We start from the raw sequence: 23,087 nt of genomic DNA, 5'->3' as shown, positions 1-23,087 counted from the left end.
AAAACTACCTAAAACCCCTGTACAGCCTAAGGCGCATCGAGGTCCCTAGAGTACCAATGTGAAAAGTCCTTGTATTAAAACGCTACGAGCTACACAATACATGTAACACATGGTATATTTATTGCAAAAGTACTGTGAAATACAGGGAGCAATCAAAATCCTGCTTCTCCAGACGTGGAAAGCAGTGAAGGCTGGTACTTGGGTCATAACACCCCCACCAGCACCCTCTAAAGCCTGTCAGTGACTTCCTGTAGAAGTAGAATACAGCTTCGGAACTTGATAGTGGCCAGCTTCCGAGTGGCAGAATGCGAAATCCAAACAGGTACCGGTAGTAGTCTTGCCTAGGAAGACGGAGCACGGTCCCTACGAAAATCAAAATATTATGGGTTCCCAAGGAACTCCAGGCCCTTATGCAAGCCCCCGATCTAAAGAGGAAACCCAAGGTTCCCCATACGATTTCGGGTCCTAGGTATATAATCTGAGGAAGAACCTTCGGGTTCCCCTATAGCCTCCGGGTTCCAATCAAAGATCTCAGGATCTAAGGAAGAACCTCCGGGTTCCTATGTGGCCTCAGGGTTCCAAAGATAAAAAAGAAGCTAGAACCCATGTGCAGCTTAAGGCGCATCGTCATTACAACTTCAAAGAACCTTTGGGTTCCAGTCAAAGATCTCCAGATCTAAGGAAGAAACCTCCGGGTTCTTATACGGCCTAATATGATTTTAGAAAGAGGATAGACCCCCTGTGCAGCCTAGGGCGCATCGGGGTCATCACATCCCTAAGAACCTCCAGGTTCCCATGCGACCTCATGGTCCAAAAACAAACATCAGGGTCCCGATACGATTTCCGGATCTAGGGGAAAACCCTGTACTCTTACACGACCTCAGGGTCAAATCACGATCTCAAAAAATTCCGGGTTCCAACTATCATCTCCGGATCAATCAAAGAATCTTGAGGTTCCTATACCGCCTCCGGGCTCCAGTTATGATCCCAGGATTTAAAGAAGGACCTCCGGGTCTCGAATAAGACCTCAGGGTCTATGGGAACCTTCGGGTCCCGAATACGATCTCAGGATCTAAGGGGGAACCTTTGGGCTCCTCCACGACCTCCGGGTCCCCTGATGACCCCCAGGTCCTCATGCAACCTCCCTAATACGAGATCAGTCTTCAGACTCCAAGAGTCCATATTGTAGCTCGAAACCTTCGGGTTTATAGCCCATCCCCCGGGATCCTACTATTCAACGTACGAAAAGAGAGGGACCATGGACTACCAAGTCCCACCTCGATCGGGAAACAGACGGAAGGATATCTTCTCAAGAAGAAACATGCAAAACACTACTATCAGGAGCATGCGAAGCAACAAGAAGGAGTGAATAAAGGGGAAAAACTGTGAAGCATCATTATTCATAAAATCAAAGGGGGCTACAAAGAGCCTTTATTCAAAAAAGCAACAAAAAACCTGAGTCTCAAAACAAAGAAAAGAATCATTCAAAAAGAAGGCTCCTCCGAGAATCGCGACCCCACAACAGATCTCGGGGTGGCAGCCTGGGAGAAGCTCCCCGACTGATGGCTGATCCCGCCCGATAGGAACAAATGACGCCGATACTCTTCTTCCGGATTCCAAAGTTCCACACGCTTCTCCAGCCATTCCCTCATGAGCTCCCATCTAGACGAGGCTTTCACTTGCTGAACTAGTAGATCCCGTTGAGCCACCATGTCCTGCATCTGTCAAGAAGAAGGAATACCTCGCCGATCAATCTCCGGTGAGCATCCACCAAAGGGTCACGGTCAGTCCCGACCTCAACACTTGTTGATGAGGTGGAAGATAGACCATTACCTGATATACTATTTAAGCATTGTGATTTCCTACTCCTAAAGCTTATAATAAAATAGTTCCGACTGTTAGGGGATTTTTGTGTAGGATCTTTGTGAGTACCACAGAACGGTGGATAACCTGGTAGTATGTATATGTTTGTAAGTATTTCGTGGGGATTTGAGGTTAATTATAGAGAGAAAGACTTGAGAAGATGTATTATTGAGTAAACAAGCCGGAACTACAATGATTGGTGTGTAAACCCTAGTTCTAGCCGCATAGCTCTAATCTCTAAGTCTTGAGGAGTCGATCCCTTGCTTTTGGGACTTAGGTGCCCTTATATAGTCGCCTTGAAGTCGGTTTGATTTAGGTTGAACTCTTCCATATTCGGAAATATGGAAGGTTCTCCTTACCGGAAATCTTCCATTTCTTGGAAGGGAGGTCGGTCCCTGGGACTGGTCCCAGGGTTCCTTTTAGCAGAGACCTGGAGCGTTCCTTTATCGGGGACCCGGGGCCCTGGGTCCTGCCCGGAGGCTGGAGGAAATGATACCGGGGTAGTTTTTCCTAACAGTTTGCCCCTTATTGCTTGATTTCGTCATCGAACTCGAGGAATAACCTGTGCACTCAAGTCAACCGGGGTTGCTCATTCTCAGCAGGCTCCCCTTTAGGCAGGACTCTGCTCCATCGGTCTCGCTGTCCTGGATTCCACTCAAGCCGGAGCTCATTCTGAATCCAGGTAAGGATTGGTTCCTCCTTATTTTGTCGGAGCCTAATAGTAGCGTCTTGAATTTTCTGGAGATGACGAGGCTGGAGAGAGTTCTTGTTAGAGAGAACCGAAGTCTTCGATATGCGCTGGAATCCCTTTGGCCGGAGAAGTAATGCTGGCAGGGTGGTCCTCAGAGTTCCATTAGTTTCTCGGGTCCCTGAGACTGGGTAGGAAGAGGAAAGGACCCCCAATACCTCGAGATTTGCTTTCCCGCATGGATTCTCTTTTCGACGCGTGTAAGGCGTCTTTAGGGTTTTCGGTTCTATCTCTCCATTTTTGCAGCCAAACCATTCCAGTTTCCTTTTCTCTTGTTATGAAGATTTCTCGCGACTCCACATCTCAGTTCGGGTCTTCATTCCACATGTAACATTTTCTTTCTACTCTTACGCTTGCTTTTAGGCCCTTCCTTCCAACCCTTTCTATTTCTGAGATGAAGGCTGAGTCGGGTCTCTCCCCAGATTCTTCTTCCATAGGTAGTAGAGTTAGATCTAGCAAGGTGAAGGAAGCGGTTGCTCCATCAGTGTCCATGGACTCTTCTGACTCTTCTCTGGATTTGACTGCTGAGGTGGAAAAACGGAATATCTCCATTTTTAAGTTATGACGGCTTAGATCTCTTGTCCAGCTATTTCGATGGAAAAACGGAATATCTCCATAAGTTTTGGCTGCGATCTCTGGACAAAAGATCGTACTACCTAGGTGAGTTCGTCTAGTGATTGAGTGCCAGTCATAGAAACTGAACTTGTCGAGAAATAAGCCTAAGTTTCTAAGTGCAGAGAGTTCTGAGTCTAAAAGAGTTCTCCCCCATGCCTCTCGCCTAGGACTCCTTATATACTCGCTCCTAGGTTGGTTTACGCTTTTTCCTCTTCTGCCCTTAAGCCGTCATAACTTAAAAATGGAGATATTCCATTTTTCCCGATCTTTCGATGAGTGCCCCTGCTGGAGGATTCTTCTTTCTTGCTGCGGTCCCTGGCGGCACTCCGTGGTCAGGACCAGTTCTCTAGGTTCTGTGGACCCATCTGTCGCTTTCCTCCTGGGAGGTGGACTTCATGCCGGTTTGTTGAGGATTGTAGGAGTGTTTCCTTGGCGCGTCGTCCCTCTCTCCATTTCTGGGTACTGCTTCTCTCTTGGGTCTAGGGACCATGACCGAGACTTGTCTCGTGCCCCAGCTTCTGTAGATTCTCTTGCTATTGGGGATTCGCGACTAGTGTTTCCTGGTGATGAAGGTTCTCAGCACGGTCATGAGATGGGTAGTCGCATTCATCCACCGGAGCGACCAGACTTGAAGAACTCTGGCTTGGCTAGGTATCTTTGTTCTCCGTTGGCAGGATACCCTCTGCCTCAGATCCATCCGGTTTGATTTCAGAGGAGGTCTCCTCACGTTGCTTATGCCCCGCTTCTTTAGTTGCAAGACCATCGGTTGGTAGCTGGCGAGATCCATGCGAGGTGGAGGATGAGGATCTTACGAGGTCCCTGTCTTCTGAACAGGTACCGCTTTGGAGGACCTTGAGTGCGACCATGCGAAGCGGTCGATACCGGTCCTTAGGTGGTCCTTCACGTGATTCGGGGTCCGAGTTCTCTGAACTGATCGCCATTCGCCAGACCTCTTGACCTCTGGTCCCTGGGTTCGCGGGACCTGAGGTCTCTTCTGTAATTGCTATAAGACCTTGGTCTTTCCCTTTATGGTGGTCTGGTAGCAGGATCGAGAATTCTCCTGATCTCCTTTGATTATTCTGGTGCCCCAGGGTGTAGGGAATTTCACCATTTGATGAAGGGTTAAAGGGACTGCTCCCATGTCGTGAATCCAGGGTCTTCCTAGGATCATGTTGTATGCTGATTGACTGTCGACGACCAGGAACTTAGTAGACATGTTGATCCGTTCAGCGTACACTGGGAGAGTGACCTCTCCGGCTGTTTTCTTGACTTCGCCGCTGAATCCGATGAGTGGAGTTATTTTGCGCGTCAGGGCGCTCTCCTCCAGCCTTAGGTCCTGGTAAGCAGTCTGGAAGATGATGTTGCTGGAGCTACCATTGTCCACTAGTATTCTTTTTACCTAGTAGTTTGCTACGGTGTGCGAGATGACCAGGGCATCGTGGTGGGGAGCCAGGATCTTCTCCTGCTCCTTAGCCGTGAAGCTTATTTCGTCGGTACCTAGGAGCAAGCGCTTTGGTTTGGTCGTCTCCAGGCCGTGCTTGGCGTTGCGGGTGCTTTTCTTGGCAGCTGCATGACTCACACCGCTTGTCTCTGAACCTCCGGATATGACATGGATCACTCGGTCCTTGCGAGGTGGTGAGGCGGGTATAGCTCCAGCGGATTTCGCCGGCACCTCTTTCTTTAGATGGTTCTTGGATTTTTCTGAGAGGAATTCCCGGAGATGCCCCTTTTGGAGTAGTTCATTGACCTCGATCCTTAGAGCGACGCAGTCTTCAGTTTTGTGACCTTGGTCGTGATGAAGTCGCACCATAGGCCAGGGTTCCGGAACGAGTCAGGTGCCTTCATCTTTTGAGGCCACTTGACCTTTTGGCCCATCTGCCTCAAGACGTTGACTAGCTCCGGTGTGAATATGGAGAGATGGGAGATGTCGGGCCAAGTGGATACCGACATTCCTTCTTCCTTTTCCAGGGGTCGGTACAAGAACCTGCCCCGGTTTCTGTTCCCAGAGTCCTTGGTCGCTCTTTGGGAGGATCTTTCATCCCGATTTCCTTGATCCGATCGAGCAGACTTTTGGTCCTGCTTCGGCAGACTTTTGGTCTTCTCCAGGCTTTTACTACTTGTGAATTGCTCCACAAACTTGTCGCTGAGGCTCGCAAAAGAGGATATGGACCTGGTGGGTAGGTTTATGTACCATTGTAGGGCAAGTCTTATCAGAGTGGAGCCAAAGCCTTTGCACATTGTAGCCTTGCGAGATTCTTATGGAAGCGCGACCGCGAGCATCTGTTGCTTGTATTGAGCGATATGATTGTCGGGGTCCCCCGTGCTGTCGTACATCTTTATGCTAGGGAAGAAAAACTTCCTAGGCATCTCGACCGAGGCGATTCCTTCCACGAAGGGGGTATCTGCGTAGGAGTTCGGGTAACTCCTTCGGATTGGGGGAGCTACTCCTGGTGAAAAGGATACTGGTAGATAATGGAAGCTCTGGCAACATCATTTTTCAGGCCGCATAGAAGGATCTGGGGCTGGAGGAAAGCGCTCTAACTCGGAGGATAACCCCGCTTATAGGGTTCAGCGGAGAATTCAAACAAACCGCTGGAGAGGTGACCCTCCCCGTGTACACTGAAGGGGTCAACATGTCAACCAAGTTCCTCGTCCTACAATATGATTCTAGGACGGCCCTGGATTCATGGCATGGGAGCCATCCCTTCGACTCTTCACCAGATGGTGAAATTCCGTACACCCTGGGGCATAAAGGCGATCAGAGGAGATCAGGAGTATTCCCGCTCCTGCTACCAGACTACTCTGAAGGGAAAGACCAAGGTCTTATAGAAATTACAGAGTAAGCCTCTGGCTCATCACACCGAGGAACTGGAGGTAGAGGAAATGGACGACGTGCCATTAACCGAAGGAGATCAGACCCGACATCTCAAGATCGGCTCCAAGCTGACCGAAGGTTTGAGGAGAAGATTGATAGACTTCCTCAGGTCTAACTCCGCCTACTTCGCTTGGTCCCACGCTGATATGCCTGGGATCGACCCGGAGATCATCATGCACAAGCTGCAAGTGGATCCCCTACATCAGCCCGTCAGACAAAAGAGAAGGAAATTTGCTCCCGAGAGGGACGCGATTGTTAGGGGATTTTTGTGTAGGATCTTTGTGAGTACCACAGAACGATGGATAAGCTGGTAGTATGTATGTGTTTGTAAGTATTTCGTGGGGGTTTGAGGTTAATAATAGAGAGAAAGACTTGAGAAGATGTATTATTGAGTAAACAAGCCGAAACTACAATGATTGGTGTGTAAACCCTAGTTCTAGCCACCTAGCTCTAATCTCTAAGTCTTGAGGAGTCGATCCCTTGCTTTTGGGACTAAGGAGCTCTTATATAGTCGCCTTGAAGTCGGTTTGATTTAGGTTGAACTCTTCCATATTCGGAAATATGGAAGGTTCTCCTTATCGAAAATCTTCCAATTCTTGGAAGGGCGGTCGGTCCCTGGGACTGGTCCCAAGGTTCTTTTTAGCGGGGACCTGGAGCGTTCCTTTATCGGGGACCCGGGGGCCTGGGTTCTGCCCGGAGGCTGGAGGAAATGATACCAGGGTATTTTTCCCTAACACCAACTATAAAGGCAGAGGGGAAATCATTATACTTAAAGGGGCATATGAGCTGGATCAGGTCTCCAAAGACCTCCGATCCTGGCCAACCCTTACAAAAAGTGGCACGACCACAGTGGCACGCCCACAAAATCAAAACGGGTATGAGACATAAAGCAGGAATGGTATGCGCAAACCTGAGTATGCTGTCCAAACTACCTAAAACCCCTGTGCAGCCTAAAACGCATCGGGGTCCCTAGAGTACCAATGTGAAAAGTCCTTGTATTAAAACGCTTCGAGCTACACAATATAGGTAACACATGGTATATTTATTGCAAAAGTACTGTGAAATACATGGAGCAATCAAAATCATGCTTCTCCAGACGTGGAAAGCAGTGAAGCCTGGCACTTGGGTCATAACACCCCCACTAGCACCCTGTAAAGCCTGTCAGTGACTTCTTGCAGAAGTAGAATTCATCATCGGAACTCGATAGTGGCCAGCTTCCGAGCGGCAAAATGTTAAATCCAAACAGGTACCGGTAGTAGTCTTGCCTAGGAAGACGGAGTACGGTCCCTGCGAAAAGCAAAATATTTCGGGTTCCCAAGGAACTCCAGGCCCTTATGAAACCCCAAGGTTCCCCATACGATTTCGGGTCCTAGGTATAAAATCTAAGGAAGAACCTCTGGGTTCCCCTATAGCCTCTGGGTTCCAATAAAAGATCTCAGGATCTAAGGAAGAACCTCCGGGTTCCTATGTGGCCTCAGGGTTCCAAAGATAAAAAAAGAAGCTAGAACCCCTGTGCAGCCTAAGGCGCATCAGGGTCATTACAACTTCAAAGAACCTCCGGGTTCTAGTCAAAGATCTCCGGATCTAGGGAAGAAACCTCCGGGTTCTTATACGGCCTCAGAGGCCTAATATGATTTTAGAAAGAGGATTGAACCCTTGTGTAGCCTAGGGCGCATCGGGGTCATCACATCCCTAAGAACCTCCGGGTTCCCATGCGACCTCAGGGTCCAAATACAAACATCAAGGTCCCGATACGATTTCTGGATCTAGGGGAAATCCCTGTACTCTTACACGACCTCAGGGTCCAATCACGATCTCAAAAACCTCCGGGTTCCAACTATGATCTCCGGATCAATCAAAGAATCTCCGGGTTCCTATACCGTTTCCGGGCTCCAGTTATGATCCCAGGATATAAAGAAGGACCTCCAGGTCTCAAATAAGACCTCAGGGTCTAGGGGAACCTCCGGGTCCCGAATACGATCTCAGGATCTAAGGGAGAACCTTTGGGCTCCTCCACAACCTCCGGGTCCCCAGATGACCCCCGGGTCCTCACGCAACCTCCGGATTACAAGATCAGTCTCCAGACTCCAAGAGTCCATATTGTAGCCCGAAACCTCTGGGTTTATAGCCCATCCCCGGGATCCTACTATTCAACCTACGAAAAGAGAGGGACCATGGACTACCAAGTCCCACCTCGATCGGGAAACAGACGGAAGGATATCTTCTCAAGAAGAAACATGCATAACACTACTATCTGGAGCATGCGAAGCAACAGGAAGGAGTCATTAAAGGGGAAAAACTGTGAAGCATCATTAATCATAAAATCAAAGGGGGCTACAAAGAGCCTTTGTTCAAAAAAGCAACAAAAATCCAGAGTCTCAAAACAAAGAAAGGAATTATTCAAAATGAAGGCTCCTCCGAGAATCGCGACCCCACAACAGATCTCGGGGTGGCAGCCTGGGAGAAGCTCCCCGACTGATGGCTGATCCCTCCGGATAGGAACAAATGACGCCAATACTCTTCTTCCAGATTCCGATGTTCCACACGCTTCTCCAGCCATTCCTTCATGAGCCCCCATCTAGCCAAGGCTTTCACTTGCTGAACTAGTAGATCCCGTCGAGCCACCATGTCTTGCATCTGGCCACGAAGAAGGAATACCTCGCCGATCAATCTCCGGTGAGCATCCACCAAAGGGTCACGGTCAGGCCCGACCTCAACAGTTGTTGATGAGGTGGAAGATAGACCATTACCCGATAGAGTAGCCCTCGCCAGTCTTGGCGGAGGAGTGTAAGAAAGACGCTGCTTCCGCACTTTGGCCTTCTGATACTCGTCATAGACAACCGATACCGGGAGCCTCGCCAAAATAAACGAGACAAAGCCTTACCGAATAGAAAAAAGGGAAGGCTTACCCCAAACACGACTATGACGCAAGGCTTCCCTGCTCACCAGAAAGGTCACCCATAAGAATCGTCGAGGAACTCCCATTATAAGCTTCGCTACTGCTTCTCCAGCAAAGGAAACAGGGCGGGACACATCTGACGAAGCAAAATCTAAACATCAAATCGGGCTCCCAAAGGAATGATAAAACTGAAAGCCTAAAGGAGAACTTACTAATGGCACGCCAAGACGTAGGATACCCAACCGGCTCCTGGATCTTTACGAACACGTACCGGCCGTTCCAACCATCCCCGAAGGGGTTGTTGCCCCTGACACCCCTCGAAGGTTCCTCGACAAGAGGAGTGCCATCACGGGATCGAAGGTGATAGAACCCTGCTTTGTTCATCAGGGGAGCAAAGTAATAAGAGTATAAAATCTCATGCACCCCGACAGAAAATCCATGGAGCTCCCCAAGTACTTGGATGGCCATTAAAGTCCTCCAGGTTAGAGGAGTAAGTTGAGAAGGGCAGAAACCAAAGAAAGACGATACTTAGCCTATAAGAGAAGGGATAATGCCCAGGAAGCCTGCTTCCAGATATGCCTCATAGACAGCTACCTCACCCGCTCCCCCATCTGGAGCGCATTCGAACTCAGTCGGACTCCAAATCCCCACTGAAGGTTGAATCGCATACTTCCTCCTCATGTTAGCCAGGTCTCCCTCTCGGATCTCAGAACGGGGACCATCGTCGAAAAAACAAGAACGGAGCCTTCTCAGGGGCGCCATCGGAACCACTTCACTATCAGCCTCCGGAACGTCTCCTCAAGAGGGAACAAGGGATAAGAAAGGATCAGTGAAAGAACGACGCGGCCTTGGACGACCACCCACATGTGAGGACGGAAACATGTGCAACTCGGGATTCATCTTTCTCAATTAAGGATCAGCGCCGAGGTTGGGTTGAGGCCAGTTAGGAGATATTGCGAGTCCTTATATACATCCGGGTAATTCCCTTTTGCGGGGCGAGAAAAGGAAATAGAGATGTTCTCAAATATTCTGAAGAATCCCTGACATAAAGGATAAGCACCGAAAAGAAAATACGGTCCTTGCATGAAAAAAGGGAAATTCTTCCTACAAAAAGGAAAAATTCGAGAAAGATACGCGCCTTTGAAGAATAGGAAGAGCACCAAGTATCATCAAACCAAACGGGCACCAGCCTCCTGATCAATTCCCACGCGTCAAGCCTTCAAAACCCTTCTTCAGGAAACATCAGAGCTCCACGCTCCGCCGTCTCCAAGACGCCATCATAAGCCCAGAGCTTCTCCATCTTCGACAAGAAATCAGCGGTTCAATAGCGCCAGACCTCGGTCTGGAATAAGGGAACCGGTCCTCCCCCGGGTTCAGAGTGTGGTTCCGGCCCGAGTAGAACCCGGGATCGCAGGATTACTGAGTTATTCCCCGAGTTCGATGATGAAATCGAGCAATAAGGGGCAAACTGTTGGGGAAACATACTTAGGTATTGAATTTTTCCAGACCCCAGGCAGGACACCGGCCTCTGGGTCCCCGCTAGGAGGCACCCCGATTCCCCGCTATGAAGTATTCTGGGCCCGGTCCCTGGGACCGCCCCCTTCCCTCGGGAAAACGAAAACTTCCGATAAGGAGAACCTTTCATATTTCCAAATATGGAAGTATTAACCTACTCCAACCGACTAAGGTACACCTTAAGAAGACTATATAAAGGGAACTTAAACCCTAAAGCAAGGGATCGACACTTCGAGACTTAGAGATTAAAGCTAGGCGGTTATAACTAGGGTTCTTACTCAAACCTGTTGTAGTTCCAGCTCTTTGATCTAATAAAACATTTCTTTCTACTTTCTTACTTGCAAATCAATACAAATACTAGCCTTGTCCATCGTTCCGTGGTACTCATAAATATCCTACACAAAAATCCCCTAACATCCACCATTTTCTATCAGGTTCCCGAGGGTTTACTCACCGTTCGAGAGTTATTACGCGGGCATCCATGCTTTTGGGCCGACTTTTCCCCAAAGCGGGTCCGTCGTGGTGTTGCGCTCTACCGTTCCCGGTTTCAGCCGTACCTGCCGACCGAAGAAGGGTTGGAGTCTAGTATGGACGAGTTTATTCCATATGTGCCTCGGATGAAGAGAGATAGGTCGAAGCCTCGCAAGGACAAGTCTGGGAACCAAAATTCACACTGTCGTTTTCCGTATAAATAAGGAAAGTAGGAGAACCATAATTTCCAAGAGGTCCCGGATATCTGATAATACCACACCCCAAGCAATCAGAATACGAAATAAAGACGATAAAATATAAGAAATCGAAAAGAGAGCAAAGTAGATCTTATTCCGAATTCGCGTTTGAGCGTTACAACAAGGTAAGAGCCTGGGCTACGAGAGCTGTTGGCGAGATTCCTAGTTCTAAAACCATAAAGCTGCTAAACCTAATTGAGTCGCAGCTCGAATAATAAAAACGGAAAATTGCCTAAATTTCTCTAAGTGCTAAGTTTTGCTGTGTATTGCCTCTGCCTTCTGCCTCTCGCCTATGACTCCTTATATACTTGCTCTTAGATTGGTTTGCGCCTTTCCCTTTCTACCCTTAAGCCGTCATAGCACAAAAATGGAGATATTCTGTTTTTTCCGATCTTCGTGATTATCTTAGGAAACTTTACATTTATCCGCGGAAACTTGACATTTATCTTGCCTTATGAACCAAGCATAAACCGTCATAAGACTTATGGGTTTTCGATTAAGAAATCGTAAGTGGGCTTCGAGCTACGTTTTAGGTCTCTTTGGGCCGTTCTTTGACTCAAAACGTTTATTACGGTTTCTTTGATAAAAATGAACTTTCCGCGGTTTTTATCGTAAAGTTTGACTGATGACTTCGAATGATGAGAAACAAAAAATGGTTCAGCCATGTCTCACGGGAGATAGCATTAAAGAGTAGACGAGAATGCATGGATTCGTGCCGTATCGATGTTCTGGTAGAGTTCGGTCGCTACGTAACGACCAAGCCGCGTAAGTGCTCGGTCGCTACGTAGCGATCGAGCCGTGTGCATGCTCGGTCGCTACGTAGCGACGGAGCCGTGTGCGTGCTTGGTCGCTACGTAGCGACCGATCTTGGCTTGTGCATGGTCCGATCTTGGCTTGTGCATGGTCCGATTTGCCATATTCGAGCTTGTCTGTGGCTGGTTTGGATAATTGGTATTTGGTTCGATCGAGATTAGAATAAGATTTTACCGCCAGCCTCTTTGTAAAGGTTCTTTTTACGAAGAATAACTTTCGTAAAAAATGTTTACGCCGATTTTTACGGAGATTTGGACATCAACTTCGTAGTATCCGTTTTTGACCCCAATAGTGCGAATGAGCTTGGCTCGAACTTGGTCGCTACGTAGCGACCTAGCTTGGCTCAAACTCGGTCGCTACGTAGCGACCGAGCCGCGTACGTGCTCGGTCGCTACGTAACGACCAAGCCGCGTACGTGCTCAGTCGCTACGTAGCGACCGAGCTCAAGCCACATAGTGATCGAGCCGTGTACGTGCTCGGTCGCTACGTAGCGACCGAGCTTGGCTCGAACTCGGTCGCTACATAGCGACCGAGCCGTGCGCGTGCTCGGTCACTACGTAGCGACCGAGCTTGGCTCAAACTTGGTCCCTACGTAGCAACCGAGCCGTGTGCGTGCTCGGCCGCTACGTAGCAACTGAGCTTTGGCTTGAACTCGGTCGCTACGTAGCGACCGAGCCGTGTACGTGCTTGGTCGCTACGTAGCGACCGAGCTTGGCTTGTGCATGGTCCGATTTACCATATTCAAGCTTGTCTGTGGCTGGTTTGGATAATCGGTATTTGGTTCGATCGAGATAAGAATAAGATTTTACCGCGAGCCTCTTCGTAAAGGTTCTTTTTACGAAGAATAACTTTCGTAAAAAATGTTTACGCCGATTTTTACGGAGATTTGGACATCAACTTTGTCGTATCCGTTTTTTACCCCAACAGTTAGCCCCCCAGCTCGTTAGAATCGTGGATCTCCGATGAGATTCTAGTGTGCGGTACGACGAGTTAGACAAGATTGGCATACTTGGGCGAAGTTTATATCCAAAAGTCCGCCGGTAAATAGTAATTTCCTATGCCTATAAGAAGGAAGGTAACTTCTCTCATAATTTTTCACTTACTTATTCTTATAAGAAGTTGTTTGAAAAATTTCCCCCTTCCTCTCCACTTTTTGTTCTTCTTGTTTTCATGAAGTTTTTCAAGATGTCTAGCAAAAAGAAGATTTCGAAAAGAGGCACCTCTCGCGGTTTCTCGTCCGAAGGTGCCCATGGCAAGATTCTTATACCGAAGGTCGAGTCTGTGCCTCACTCGGTAGATCCAGCCGAAAATGCGGCGTGGTGGACAGCGAGATATGGTTTGATTACTCCTCCTATCGGGAAGTCGTTCCCTGTCATGATCCATCGAATGGTCGAAGAAGGCGAACTGAGCAGAAGCACTAGTGACTTTCTCCAGACCATCCGGTCATTCTACCGAATTCCAGACACGGTGGAATTTCGTATTCCTCAACGTGGAGAAAGCGCTGATAATCCCCCGGAGGGTTTTTTTACTTGTTACGAGTCGTTCGTAGTGCGCTGCCGTTTGTGGTTTCCGATTCCTGAAGTTATCGTCCGTGTGTTGGATCGCTTCGAGGTATCGATAAGCCAGCTGAATCCCATCAGTCTCCAGCATCTCATTGGCGTTGTTATCCTGAGCTATGAGCACGATCTGTCCCTTACCACTGTTCACTTTGAAGCGCTCTTTAGGCTGCAGCTTGTTTCGAAGCCGGATAATTACCGGTTGACCCCTCGGAACCACATGTCGGTGATCAAGGGATTTATCTCCAACTTTAACTCGTGGAAGAGGTTCTTCTTTTTTGTCCGTATAAGCGCTGCATCTATCGAGGAGAGTTGCATCCCGCTGTTCCGGACCAGGCCAAATGACCGTCCTTTCATCAACCCACTCTCTCCATTCCCCGAGGACACGATCGAAATGAGGGATCTCCTCAGGAACGGTCCGTTTTTCTGGACTTCCTTTACGCCGAAGAGAGTTCGCAAGGCGTTGAGGATTGTGCGTCCCGATTTCGAAGGGGGCGTGGAAACGAACAGTGATTCCGAGTCCGATGGTCCTGCTCCTTGCGATGTTCCCGCGGAGGAGGCGAACGCGAGGTCCTCGAAGGGTAAAGACGTTGATCTTGGCGATATAGAGTTTTCCATGGATGATTCTATCCTTCCAGGATGGGATCCGGACCTTGCTTATGTTGATGGGAGTGGTACGAGCGAGGTTCCTATCCCAGACTTTGATGATTTCTTCGCTGGTTTACACGCGAGTTTTGATCCTCCCTCGTCAGTGGATGAATTGGGAACTTTATTTTGAGAACTTCGCCGACAGATTCGTGTGCTCCCTTTATTTAGCATGTTAGCCGATTTTGTAGGGTCTTAACTTGCTTGGCTCGGCCCTTGAGGCGAGCCACAGGGAGGCCATGTTTATCGCTTCAAGGCGGAGAAAGCGGAATAAGACCTCGCCCATATGCAAAACGAAATTTCGGAGCGAGACTCGAAACTTGCCAGGGACCATGAGAAGGCTGTTCGTCGAGCGGAAAGGAAGGGTAGGAAAGAGATCGTCGAAGTAATGAGAAGTCGTGCTTCTCAGTTCGAGATTGAGTACGGAAATCTCAAGGACGCTTATTCCTTGTGGGCGATGTTCGCGAGTGCCGCGGCTCGGTTGGCACCCTTTGGAAGATGCAGGCGGACGACTTCGTTTTCGAGGAGGAGATGAGAGACATGAAAGATGGCATGAAGGACCATGCCCATGCTGAGCTGCTTATTCCCCCGATCGACAGGAGGATCCAGGGATTCTGGGATCCCATCCCGGTTTCTCCCGATACAGAGGAGGTCGCGACCGAGGTTGCTGGTGACGATGAGGAAGTGAACTATCCCGCGGATGCATTCGGAGGTTCCTTTTCCGGGAATTTTAACTTTGATCTGTGAGAGGCGAAGTTAGTATTTGTCGGGGAGCGATTTCCCCCTTATCTTGTGTAGCTTTTGTTTATCTATGTCTGGCCGAGTGTGGCCTTTATTTTGAGAGTTTGTGTGGGCCCGTTTGGCCGCTTTTATCTTTATCGGGACTGGCCGTTGGTGGCTTTGAATCCCTACCGTTATGCAGTTTTATATGGTGAATATTTATCGAAGTAACTTGTTCTGAGTATGTGAAGTAAATATGAGTTGGCGTCTCATATTTACTTCTAACAAGACGTTCAAGCTGATGGTTCGCTTGAGATGAATTTTCGTAAAAGATGCTTGTTTAATTTCACGAAGTTTTCGCGAACGTTAAGATATGGACGGAGAGACATGGTTTAGGATCTCATATCATTTTTATATATCATGTCTCGAGATGTTAGAGACCAGTGAGCTGGGTTTAGGGCAAGACCTAGGCTTACTTTCGGTTTTAAGGTTTAATGCGGTGACTAGCCGGCTATCGATTTTCCTGTTTGTGATTTTAACCAGACTCGTACCGGTTTAAAGCCCGCGATAGGTTCTCAGCTTATACGACGTGTATGGCATGAATCGAGCATCTCTCCAGAGACAAATTTTAAGCCAACTGGAAGTGCTGGACCAAAATTTTGGATTTTTTTTATATAGCGCGCTATTATCCTTGTGTTGGATGTTTGAGGATCAGAAGAATGATCTGGTTGCGTTTGTTTAAGACGGCTGGTGTGTTCGTCGGGGCCAATCGACGAACGGAGTGTAAATATTTGTTGGGATTTTATGGTCGCGTTCGGACAGTTGTTTGAAGAGTTTCGAATTTTAACTTGGCAACGTCTCGCTGTTATTTCGAAGACTATACATATGTTTTGAAGGATGAAGGCTTTGCGATTTGGGCCAGATAAGGCCTTTTGACGAGAGTCTAGGATTTTTATTTTTAAGCGTGTCCTGAGACTTTTTGCACAGCTAAAGCGTAAGAATTCAAAAAAATGTGTATTGTAGTAAAAGTTTTAAAAAGCTCGATTACAATGATGCATCTTTTAAAACGTGGGAGTATACGAGTATACGTACCCACTCCCCCCCCCCTCCATTTTAAAGGGGGGATAGCTGAAATTGTCTTTTGACGGCTTGCCTACGTACCTCTTTTGAGGATCAAGCCATCTCGGAGTTCTGTTTTATGCCGCAAGTGTTCTTACTCGGCGGTTGCTGCTGTGCTGACCGCCTTAATCGTGGAGACTGTGGCAGGGGGTCGACGTTTTTGTCCGGGTTCTCCGGTTGAGTCATAGTGGTGCAGCCTGGGTATGGCTTCTGCTCCGGGATCACTTGAAGGGAAATGAAAGAGGGTTGTCCTTGGAGTCTACTAGCACTCTGCTGGACTATGGACGTCTCTCCGAAGCTATGGAATGGCGACAGAGATGGTTTACTACTCAAAGACACAAGATTACCTGTATTGTCTAAGATGGTTTTCACTAAGGAATTCCTTCCCTAAAGTGAGATCAATGTTCCTTTAGCTGAACAGAGAAAGGAGGAAACGAGACAACTCTTTGCTGTAAGTTTTTGATTGAAAAGTTGAATGACTTTCACAAAGTCTGCGTAGAAAGATAAATAGAAAACCCCCAGCACCCCTAATCATAAACCAAGATGTTTTAATCTAATTCCTAATCTAAACCCAATCGAAATTGGTTTTTAATAAATCCTAATCCTACCCGAAATTGGTTTAATTTAAATAAAATCAAATCACACTAAAATAAAATTAAACCAACAGGCTGGTTTATCTTGGTTCTCCTCTTCTGATTTAAGCCCCACGGATTTGGCTAAGTGTTAGAGGCTCTTTTCTTGTGCTATCAGTCTTGATCTGGTTACTGGTCCACTCCACAAGCTGGCTAGCTCATTTGGTTCTTCTCTGCTCAAGTCTGGCTCTTCTCTGCTCAAGTCTGTCTCTTCTCTGCTCAAGTCTGGCTCTTCTCTGCTCAAGTCTGTCTCTTCTCTGCTCAAGTCTGGCTCTTCTCTGCTCAAGTCTGTCTCTTCTCTGCTCAAGTCTGGCTCTTCTCTGCTCAAGTCTGTCTCTTCTCTGCTCAAGTCTGGCTCTTCTTCGTCAGACTCACTCAGCTCTCCAATGTCTCTACTCATGGCTGAACCACATAGTGTTGACTTCGGAATCGTGTTGTTTCGATACCCGAAGCGTTTGCTTCAGCAGACGATGTCGAATCGTCTTTCTTTGAAGTGTTTTCAGCCAAAGGCTGAGCTAACTTTGCGCGTTTGCGAGTTGCCATTGCGGCAGTCGTGATTTGCCTTAACTTATGCTCTGCAAGAAAGCAAAGCCGCGACTGTTTTTGACAACCCCATATAGCTGCGATCCTGCTCTGGGTCGGGAATTTGACGCCGAGGTGATATGTAGACGGAACGACTTTCATGGCGTTAAGCCATGGGATTCCCATGACCACGTTGTAGATGGCGGGATGATCGACCACAGCGAAATCGACGATTTTTGTGATTTCCTTGGCCATGACTGGTAGCTGTCTTGGCGTTGGGGTAACTTCCCCGAGTTTGATGTTCATCTGTTTGAGAGTGTCGCGGAAGATAACATTAACCGTGCTTCCCGTGTCGATGAGGACTCTCCCGACTTCCAGATCTCGTATGATAAGATCTATGATAAGTGGATTGCAGTGAGGTTGATTGATCCCGCCGGCTTCGTGTCTCGTGAAAGTTATCGAGTTGTTTTGACCATCTCGGGGAGGAGACCACGTAGGCCAGTTTGCACTTGATTCGGCCTTTCGCTGGTAAGCCTTGATGGTCGAGATCGTGTCGTTGCAGTACTGCGATCCTCCGATGATCATGTTGACTCTGCGACGATTGTTATCATTTCCTTTTTCGTCTGGTCTTCTTCCGCGTTTATCCCCGGATTGGTTTCTTTGAGGGGAGTTCTCCGCGGGCGGATTCCTGTCCGTCTTCGGAGGGCGATTGGTCTAGAGGATAAGATGTTTTACGCTGGTTACTTCGGAGAGCTCTCCAGCTAGTAGCTTTGCAGCCAATCTCGCTCCCAGGACTTTGCAGTTAGTCGTGGAGTGTCCTCGGGTCTGGTGGAACTCGCAGAAGGTGTTTTCGTCGTATCCTTGATTGCGAGTCCATGTATTACCCGTGGTTCGGCTTTGATCCGAATTGATCTCGTAGTTATTCGCCCCCTTGAATTCTTCCCCCTCGTGATGGACGTACTTGCCGTTACGAGAGCTTTTCTTTTTTGTCTTTTGGTCTACATCCTTCAAGGGCAGCTTTGTCGGTTTATGCTTCTGTGATGAAATTTTTGTTTCCTCTTCGATTATGATGTAGTCCGTTGCCTTGTGGAGGGCGTCTTAGATCGTCCGTGGTTTGTCGAGGGTTATCTATTTCTGAATTTCGACTTGTACCAGAGCGTTTTTCTGAGTGCGTCTATTGCCACCTTGTCGCTTATCCCGCTAACCCTTGACATAACCAGCTTGAACCGGCTTACGAACTCGCGGAGGGGATCGTCTTCCCTCTGGGACAGACTCCAGAGGTCGACATCGGATGTTTCTCTATCTATGAACATAGAGTATTGTTTGAGAAATTCCGATGCGAGCTGTCGGAAACTTCCGATGGAATTTGGCTTAAGGCATGCGAACCATTCGAGCGCCGCTCCTTCCGGATTTTTGACGAACAGACGGCAGTAGCCGGCGTCCTTTTCACTATCCTTTAGTCTGGCCCTTCCCATCGTGATGTGGAAAGCCTGAAGGTGCGCTTTAGGATCAGTCGTACCATCGTACTTTGGTACTTTGATTTTTCCTGGGTCAGATACCCTCGTATCAGAGACGCGAGCGGTGAAAGGCATTTTCCGAGCTCCCTCGAGTAGTCTATCGATCTCTGGGGTAGCACTGGTAGTGTGATGGATCTGGGATTTCACGGCCCTTACTTCCGCAGCAGTTTTGGTTATGTAGTCGCGCAGGTCGCGTATGTCTGATTTCTCCCTAGCATAGTTCCGAGCTTGTTGGCATTTGCTGCGAGTAATCTCGGCCCGTTTTTCAGCCAGCTCCTCCTGTTCGATCCAGTAGAGGTTTTCCTCTTTTTCTGTCATTGGTTTATCGAACGGGGAGCTTTCCCGAGCCGATCGGCATCTGGTTCTTCTTGGATGTTTGTCAGCGTCCTCCTCTGTCGCTGGGATCCAACTCGACATGCTCGACCTCATTGGCCTCTGTGTCCTTAGCAGGAGGTGGAGGACTCTCTGATTTCCGTTGGGGTTCTGTCCCGAAGGACATTCCCGCGATGTTTCGGGCCTGTCGTGTGGAGTTGTGAAGCAGAGTCTTTTCCCGCGAACCTTCGTGGTTCTGCGGGGACGGATTGCTCGAGTCCTTGCCGTTAAGGTTTCGACCTGTTTGGTCAAGGTGTTCACGAGCTTATCCTGTTCCTCCGACCTTTTTTCATAGGTGGCAAACATCTTTTTAAACTCCTCGAGCGTTGCGGCGTTGGCTGGTGCGTTGGCCGCGGAGACATCCACTGCTGGAGTGTGGAGATTGGTGTCGCTTCCTCCGTTGAGAGGAGTTTGCTTGTTGTTATCTGCGTCGTCAGTCGACATGTCTGGTTGAGCGTGTTGTGGCCGAGAGTTAGATTGATCCGTATCCTCCTTCTTCTAGCGCCAAACTGTGGGAACCGAAATTCACACTGTCAATTTCTGTTTTAATAAGGACAGTAGGAGAACCCTAATTTCCCAGAGGTCCCGGATATCTGCTAATACCACACGCCAAGCAATCAGAATACGAAATAAAGACGATAAAATATAAGAAATCGAAAAGAGAGCAAAGTAGATCTTATTCCAAATTCACGTTTGAGCGTCACAACAAGGTAAGAGCCTGGGCTGCGAGAGTTGTCGGCGAGATTCCTAGTTCTTAAACTCTAAAGCTGCTAAACCTAACTGAGTCGCAGCTCGAATAACAAAAACGGAAAATTGCCTAAATTGCTCTAAGTGCTAAGTTTTGCTGTGTATTGCCTCTGCCTTCTGCCTCTCGCCTAGGACTCCTTATATACTTGCTCTAAGGTCGGTTTGCGCCTTTTCCTTTCTACCCTTAAGCCATCATAACTCAAAAATGGAGATATTCCATTTTTTCCGATCTTCGTTATTATCTTCGGAAACTTTACATTTATCCGTGGAAACTTGACATTTAACTTGCCTTATGAACCAAGCTTGGCTCGACCTCGGTCGCTACGCAGCGACGGAGACGTGTGCGTGCTCGGCCGCTACGTAGCGCCGAGCTTTGGCTTCAACTCGGTCGCTACGTAGCGACCGAGCCGTGCACGTGCTTGGTCGCTACGTAGCGACCGAGCTTGGCTTGTGCATGGTCCGATTTGCCATACCCGAGCTTGTCCGTGGCTGGTTTGGATAATCCGTATTTGGTTCGATCGAGATTAGAATAAGATTTTACCGCGAGCCTCTTCGTTTAAAATGTTTACGCCGATTTTTACGGAGATTTGGACATCAACTTCGTCGTATCCGTTTTTGACCCCAGCAACAAGCATCTTATGGTGGATGAAGACGTGGTCTATGGATAGCTTTCTCCCGATAACATACTCAAGGACTGTCTTGACAGTCAAGCCGGTGGAGGCAGCGACGAGCAGTTTAATCTAGACGGGTTGTCTGAATTAGACTTTCCTCCGACCGAGGGTGGATCCAACGAAGTGCCAGATTTTTCCAAAGCGGCGAGGATGGTCAATGGGGTAGGTTCTCATCTTTGGAAATTCTCGGGTCTTGCTTTGTTCTAAGCTTTATTGACTTTGAGAATTCTCACAGGGCCTTCTTATGATAAACCGAGCCTTCGATACGAGCAAACAATAGGCTCAAATGGCTCGATTCAAGGCTGAGGTGGCTGACAAAGAGATTGCTCATTTGAAAGATGAGTTGGAAAGTTCTCGTCGTCGTGAGAGAGAGTCATTTGAGAAGGAGGTCAATAATGCCTATAGGCGGGGGAAGAGAGAGATAGTCGAATTTATGAAGAGCCGTCATGATAAGTTCTCACAAAAGTTTGGAGAGCTCAAGGGGCGTTACAAGGCGCTTGCGGATTATCGCGAGTGTCGTGGAACCATGGTCGGATGTAAGAGGACCTATCCTTAGGATGGATCTAAATGCGTTTGTTTAGGACGGCTAATGTGCTCAGCGGGGCCAGTCGACGAGCGTTTGTAATTTATAGTCGCGAACGGGCTGAGAGCATGCTTTTGAAGATTAAGGCGACGTCTCGCTTATTTTTTCGAAAACATACTGTTAGTCATATTCTGAGTATCCGAGACCGGGGTCTCGTGTTCTGGTCGGGGGTCGGAACCGACGGTGCGACCGAAACATTTTTGTGAATGAGTTTTTGTGGTCAATGGAATATGTTGATTTCGGCCATGCCTTGGTCGATGTGACGAAGTTTCTTTGTCGGATAAGTTAGTGTGGAGTTGATCCGTTTCGAGGTAGGATGATTTGTTGCGAGTTTCCGCTTTTTAGTTTCGTACAATAATCGTTTTGTTCGCCTTCAGATGTTTTCCGAAAGTATAACAAGATGTTTTTCCAAAATAAGAGAGGTGTTAACGAAGTTTTTATTGCCGAAAAAGTTTCAAAAATATTGAATACAAGGCAAATATTTTAAAATGCGGGAATATACGAGTATTCATATATGTACCCACTTCCCCCCTTTTGGAGAGGGGGGATAGTTGAACTCGTCCTTGGACGAGCTGCCTACGTACCCTCTTCGGGGATCAAGCCATCTCATAGTTCTGCTTTTAGTGCGAGTGTGTTTACTCGTCTATTGCGTCAATCGCGTTAGTTGCCGGATCGACGACCTTTACCGGGTTTGTTTCCTCCAGTTCGGTAGAAGCGTTAGGCTTTGAAACTGGTTGTTCTTTGGCTGTTGCATGAGTTGACGATTCTGGGTCGTCTTCTTTTGAAGCGTTTTCAGTAGTCGTTTGAGTTAGCTTTGCCCGCTTGGGTTTCACCATCAAGATGGTCGTGATTTTCCGTAGTTTGTGTTCGGCCAGGAAGCAGCGTCTCGACTGTGTCTGGGATCCCCAAATTGCGGAAATTCCGTTATGAGTCGCGAATTTGAGGCCTAAGTGATAAGTCAACGGGACTGCTTTCATGGCGTTCAGCCAAAGTGTGCCCATGATGACGCTGTAGATGGTCGGTTGGTCAACGATTGTGAAATCGACGATCTTCGTTACTTCTTTCGCCGCAACGGGTGGTTTGATCGATCTGAGAGTCATAGATGTCATGCCCTCGAAACCGGTTAGCGGCTTGGGGGATGGTACGATGACATTGACAGTGCTACCAGTGTAGATGAGAACTCTTGCGACCTCGGGATCTCTTATCACGAGATCGAGCACGAGCGGGTCGCAGTGGGGCTGATCGATCCCGCCGGCCTCTTCTTCATCGAAAGTGATCACTCCTTTCGGGAAGTCGCTAGGCGCAGACCAGGTTAGCGAATTTGCGCTTATCTCACCCTTGCGCTCATAAGCTTTGATGGCAGAGATGGTATCGCTGCAGTACTGCGATCCTCCGATGATCATATTGACTCTGCGGCGACTATTGTCATTGCCCTTCTCGTCATGCCTTCTCCGGCGCTTTTCTCCTGATTGGTTCTCTCGGAGCGAGTTCTCGGTTTGAGGGGCTTTATCGTTTCTCGGAGGACGGTGTCAGTCGCGGACGAGATCTTTTGCGCTAGATACTTCGGCGAGTTCTCATGCGAGCAGCTTTGCGGCCAACCTGGCACCGAGAACCATGCTGTTTATGGTCGAATGGCCACAGGCCTGATGAAAGTCGCAGAATACGTTCTCATCGTAATTCAGATTACGAGTCCATGTATTTTGTTGGGGTCAAAAATAGACGCGACGAAGTTAACATCCAAATATCCGCAAAAATCAGCATGAAAAGTTTTACGAAACGTAATCCTTCGTAAAGAAATCTTTACGAAGAACTTTGCGGTGAAATCTTGCACTAATCTCGGTTGATTCGTCGAAACAAAACACCCGTAGTCCGAGAACACGTTCATAAAACGTCAGAAAAGGATCCAAACAAGGTCGCCACGTAGCGACCGGTCCGCGAACGAGCCAG

General features: G+C 48.2%; 1 protein-coding gene across 1 annotated transcript; it reads right to left on the bottom strand.

Annotated features, from left to right (window-relative positions):
• Positions 1-21,775: 21,775 nt before the first annotated feature.
• Positions 21,776-22,543, bottom strand: LOC106308587. Its single transcript, XM_013745735.1, has one exon. The coding sequence runs from the start codon at positions 22,541-22,543 to the stop codon at positions 21,776-21,778; it is 768 nt and encodes a 255-aa protein (XP_013601189.1).
• Positions 22,544-23,087: the final 544 nt, after the last annotated feature.

Source organism: Brassica oleracea, chromosome C8 (genome assembly GCF_000695525.1).
Source record: "Brassica oleracea var. oleracea cultivar TO1000 chromosome C8, BOL, whole genome shotgun sequence".
NCBI classification, from domain to species: domain Eukaryota; kingdom Viridiplantae; phylum Streptophyta; class Magnoliopsida; order Brassicales; family Brassicaceae; genus Brassica; species Brassica oleracea.
The sequence above is the reverse complement of the archived record's forward strand: the minus strand, read 5'-3'. Positions and strand labels throughout refer to the sequence as shown.

What these genes read in the sequence shown, in the direction of transcription:
- LOC106308587 (XM_013745735.1), bottom strand. Translation starts at nt 22,543, where the DNA reads ATGATCATCGGAGGATCGCAGTACTGCAGCGATACCATCTCTGCCATC.